A 4,576-nucleotide genomic window follows, 5' to 3' on the forward strand; every position below is an offset into this window, starting at 1 on the left:
CGTTCAAATTTAAAAGCTTGAATCTGGCCAATCGGCTTGGTGGCTGGGAGGGGTTTTTGAAAGTAGTTTAATCAAGTTAGGTCGGCCTCACAGGCAGTGACAAAACAGTTGCGCTTTCTTCCTCATTCACTCGTTTACAACTTGTCTTGCAGGAAACAGGTAAGGGGCTGTCGGATTTAGAAAATGTATTTTTTTTAATTTACGTTATATTTTTATTGAAATAGCTAACGTATTCGTTGCAGTCTGGTGTAATGATTACCGGGGCATGTTGTTATTTCCACATGTTTAATGGTATTATCTACCGTATGTTGGACAATAAATTGCTTTATTTTAGAGTCGTTTGTATCAAAGTCTAGATCAAAACATCGACTTACTTTACTGTCTTTCGAACAAAACAGTCTGACTGTGGTTGTTTTAAACGCCAGCGAGTGAAGTTCGGCGTCTCTTTTGCTATTGTGAAACCGCCTTTAGCCTGCTACCGTGTGCTTAACGTCAGTGCGCAATGCAATCGCCATTTGGATTTGCAGCTTAGCCTGCTACAAGGCGGTAGCGCCCGCACTTTCAAGTTACAGTGACGCTGTTTTTGGGTTTTACACTCAATCGTTTGCTTAGTGGCACTGTGATAAACGACTTCATGACTATCCTGTGAATAGAAAGTCGATTCTGTTTGATTGCTTCGTTGAACAAGTTCTTGGCGCAGTTTAGTTTAGGCGGGAAGATACAAAATGGAGTCCCGTCTTTTTGTCCCAGAGAGGCAGAAATCCGATTAGAGACTTCAAACACCCTTGAGAGACTGCGTGCCCTATTTGTTCAGCTATAACGTCACCTATATTATATATTATACAAAGTCGAAATATATTTAGCGTAGTCCACATTTTTTAACTCGAAAGTTTCGTACGTTTAGAACTGTTATACGTATATATATATTTTTTAAATTCTCATTTAACGTTACTGCTAAACACACTGGTTTTGTTACGCCTGTTCATGTAAAAAAAAATTTTTTTTGCTATTGTTTCAGAGTAAACGCGGCCATGACAAAGGATCCAAATAAGCCAAGAGGGAAAACCTCCTCTTATGCTTTCTTTGTAGCAACGTGCCGTGAGGAGCACAAGAAGAAACACCCAGGGACCAGTGTGAACTTTTCAGAGTTTTCCAAGAAATGCTCTGAAAGATGGAAGGTACGTTGGTGTCTATTTTGCATTAAAATGGAATATAAGATCTATGGGTGTTAAATTATTTAGTGGTAATGTTTTTTTTTTTTTTTTTTTATTTCCGTAAAGTATTGTTTTTTTTTTTAATGAATGTATTAAGCAATACAACAGTGTTGACTTGTGCAACATAGGAAGCCCCCCCCCACACACACACAATCACACACACCCCCTTATGGTTGTTTTTAACTTAGTAATTTGATACAAGAGCAGGAAAACATTGGGATGAGATTTTGTTTTAGAAGGAAACTCGCATGTACTCAGCTCAGTGGTTTGCTTTGTAGACCATGTCAGCCAAGGAGAAGGTGAAGTTTGAGGACATGGCTAAGACTGATAAGGTAAGATATGACCGGGAGATGAAAACGTACATCCCTCCTAAAGGTGCCAAGAAGGGGAAGAAGAAGAAGGACCCCAATGCACCAAAAAGGCCACCGTAAGTGTCTTAACTTGTAATTATAAACAGAGTAAAGTAAATCAATCAAAATATTAATATACCCGGGTGCTTTCTTATATTAATGCAATTATCCCCATCTCTTTTGGTCCAGCTCTGCTTTCTTCGTCTTCTGCTCTGACCACCGTCCAAGGATCAAAGAGGAGCACCCTGGTATCTCCATTGGTGACATTGCCAAGAAGCTTGGCGAGTTGTGGGCTTCTCAGGGTGCCAAAGACAAGGCTCCGTATGAGGCCAAGGCTGCCAAACTGAAGGAAAAGTATGAGAAGGTACGCACCTCTCTGAGTCTAAAGGATCATTGTAGCACTAATCTGTCTCCATTATTGAATAACTGGCTAAAGACCCACAGTGTAGCTTGGAAATATCTTATTTATATGTAGTGTGCATAAAAACATGTCCCTCTTTTAGGATGTTGCTGCATACCGAGCCAAAAGTGGTTCAGGCAAGAGTGATGCTGGTAAGAAGAGTGGCCCAGGCAGGCCAGCAGCAAAGAAAGCAGAACCTGCCGATGATGATGATGACGATGATGATGATGAAGAGGACGACGATGATGATGACGACGATGACGATGATGACTAAGCAGATCATATGGATGTGAAGTTTGCAATGCGTTCAGCTTAACTTTTTGTGTGTGGATGGTTCCAACATTATAGCCTGCTGTCCCTGTTGGTCTGCCTCCTATAGGAAACCAGACCTGTATTGCTCCTTTAATTCAGGGATTTAGATTTTATTTTGTCATTTAGCCCCCCCTTTTTCTTTTTTTTTTTTTCTTTTTTTAAATCCCCGCTAATCTTGGGTTTGTTGTATTTAGATCCTAGTCATCTAAACTACAGTCAGGTAACAAAATTTCTGTGGTAATACTATGGACTGAAGCTCCTTTTCAGGCAGTGGACAGCAGCAAATCAGTAAAGTTTGGGTTTTTGTTTTTCCTGGAAGCACTGCTTATGTTTTCTTTAAGGTGGTGCTGTTTATTCACTGTCTTTTATTACCAGGATTTATCTGTAGTTGGATTAAAATGTTGCATTGTCATTTTAATGTGGAACTTTTGAAAACTTGTAGATTTGTTTTTGTTTTGTTTTTTTTGTTTTGTTTTTTTTTTTTTTGTAATAAAATTTTGTATATTAATAGCTGTGTGGGCTGTTCTTTGAATAAGGATGGATATCAGTCACAGTATTAACACAACCTGATGACTTTTAATGCTTTAGCATTATTAAGTGTAGATAATGGTGGTTTATTTTGTTTTTATTTAGTTTTATCTTGAAAGTTGATTTTACTATTGGTAAATTCTTGAAAGTACTACTACAAATGGAATGTTTCAGAGGGTTTGACAAATGCGCCAGAGACTTGGACATGCTAGGTGATGGCTAAATTGCCACAAGCTGTTCTTAGAACTGTATTTTTCAGTATCTGTGCCCAGGAAACCACAATTTGTGTCCAGGTACCTGAGTAAACATACTTTAATTCATGTATTTGATTTATGCTTTAATCCAAATTTATAGATGACATGTATTACCTTGTGAACACAGTTGGACTCATGGTACTCAACTGTAATGTGAGTGTGGTGTCTGTAATTATGGCAAAATAACAGAATGATCATGTCCCTAAGGTGTTAGATAATTAATTAATTCATTAGGAGATTACAAGTTTCAGATCTCAATCTCTTGTTTAACTAAAGCAAAAATATTTATTATGGATATTGAAGGCAAATAACCCTGTATGGTTACTTTGCATCCTGTCACTTTCTATGAGGATTTCAATTTACAAAAATAAATGAGACATTTTTCTGTTTACAGTACAATTTGTCTTTATTCGTTCAGCAAAACCTAATATTAAATGTATTAAATAAGTGTGATCTGGTCAAAAGGACAGACTCCTCATTACAAGATACGGTGCCTGTAGGTTGTATAACGATACTTGAATTTTCTACTACTGTATACAGTATTTGTAGTAGACTCAGATTGAACTGACACAACATTTTGCATAATAATTCAACTTGCCTAAGAAAAAGTCTGCTTAGTTTAGTATAACATTGATCCAAAGCTTTTGAATACAGTAATGAAACCTTTTCAGTCTGTGGTAGCAGCACTTGTAGTGGTTGCATGTGTATAATATTAAGTAGGCTATATACTAAACTTCTACTTTAGTAATTATTTTGAATCAAGGGCTACATTATATTATCAGTCTGCTTGTTTAATCGCCTCAAAAATAGTCTGATGCCATGAGCGGGAGCGAGAAAGAAAAGTGGTGACAGAAAAAAAATGTAATACTCAATAGCAAATGTTTGAGAATTCACCTAAAAAGCCATTGCAAGTACAACTTTCACTTCAAAATACATACTCACCTCCCTGCAGATATGGTCCACGGGAGCTCTTCAGAGATGCACACATAGCCGTGAAGGCTGACACTGCACTATGTTGCACTTTATATATGACATATATCTGATGCTATGCCAGCTGGTGAAGGTGGAGCTGATTTGAACCACTTTGTGTGACAGTAAAAATATATATCATCGTCATCATTAATTGCATTTTGTTGTAAGAATCAGCATCTACAAAGCAACTCAAAAAGTTAATTGTACAAGTAAAAGTACAATTTTTCGTATGGTGGAGTAAAAGTAATATAACTCATAGACCCACAATCACTCCAGAAAATACAGTATAAACTTTGGGTAGCGGAGTATTTCTTTTCTTATAAGCTACCTTTAAATTAATACACATTTGGAATCTATCAGTTCATCTGTTTGTCAATAAAAGGCTCAGGCGTATATTTTCAACTAAAATAATTGCAAAGACATACTTTGTCTAACTTCCCTCGAATCACCTCCCGACTCTCTGGCATTTCCACAGAAGCAAACTGTCTCATTGACAGTGCGGACAGCCAATGGCGATCAAAATGACTGTTCTCACTGACCAATCAC

The 4,576-nt window shown here is 37.4% G+C and overlaps 1 protein-coding gene across 1 annotated transcript; it reads left to right on the forward strand.

The window, feature by feature from the left end:
• LOC137124057 (high mobility group protein B2-like) lies at positions 1-3,451 on the forward strand. Its single transcript, XM_067498675.1, has 5 exons — positions 1-159; positions 1,019-1,178; positions 1,493-1,641; positions 1,754-1,928; positions 2,068-3,451. Exons 2-5 carry the CDS (start codon positions 1,032-1,034, stop codon positions 2,236-2,238), a joined length of 642 nt encoding a protein of 213 aa, XP_067354776.1. The 5' UTR covers positions 1-159; positions 1,019-1,031; the 3' UTR covers positions 2,239-3,451.
• The last annotated feature ends 1,125 nt before the right edge of the window (positions 3,452-4,576 follow it).

Source organism: Channa argus, chromosome 3 (assembly GCF_033026475.1).
Source record: "Channa argus isolate prfri chromosome 3, Channa argus male v1.0, whole genome shotgun sequence".
In the NCBI taxonomy this organism is placed as follows: Eukaryota; Metazoa; Chordata; class Actinopteri; order Anabantiformes; family Channidae; genus Channa; species Channa argus.

Coding starts and splice junctions, on each gene's coding strand:
- LOC137124057 (XM_067498675.1), top strand. CDS start 1,032: ATGACAAAGGATCCAAATAAGCCAAGAGGGAAAACCTCCTCTTATGCT. Junction 1,179..1,492: donor AATGCTCTGAAAGATGGAAG/GTACGTTGGTGT, acceptor TTTGCTTTGTAG/ACCATGTCAGCCAAGGAGAA. Junction 1,929..2,067: donor TGAAGGAAAAGTATGAGAAG/GTACGCACCTCT, acceptor TCCCTCTTTTAG/GATGTTGCTGCATACCGAGC.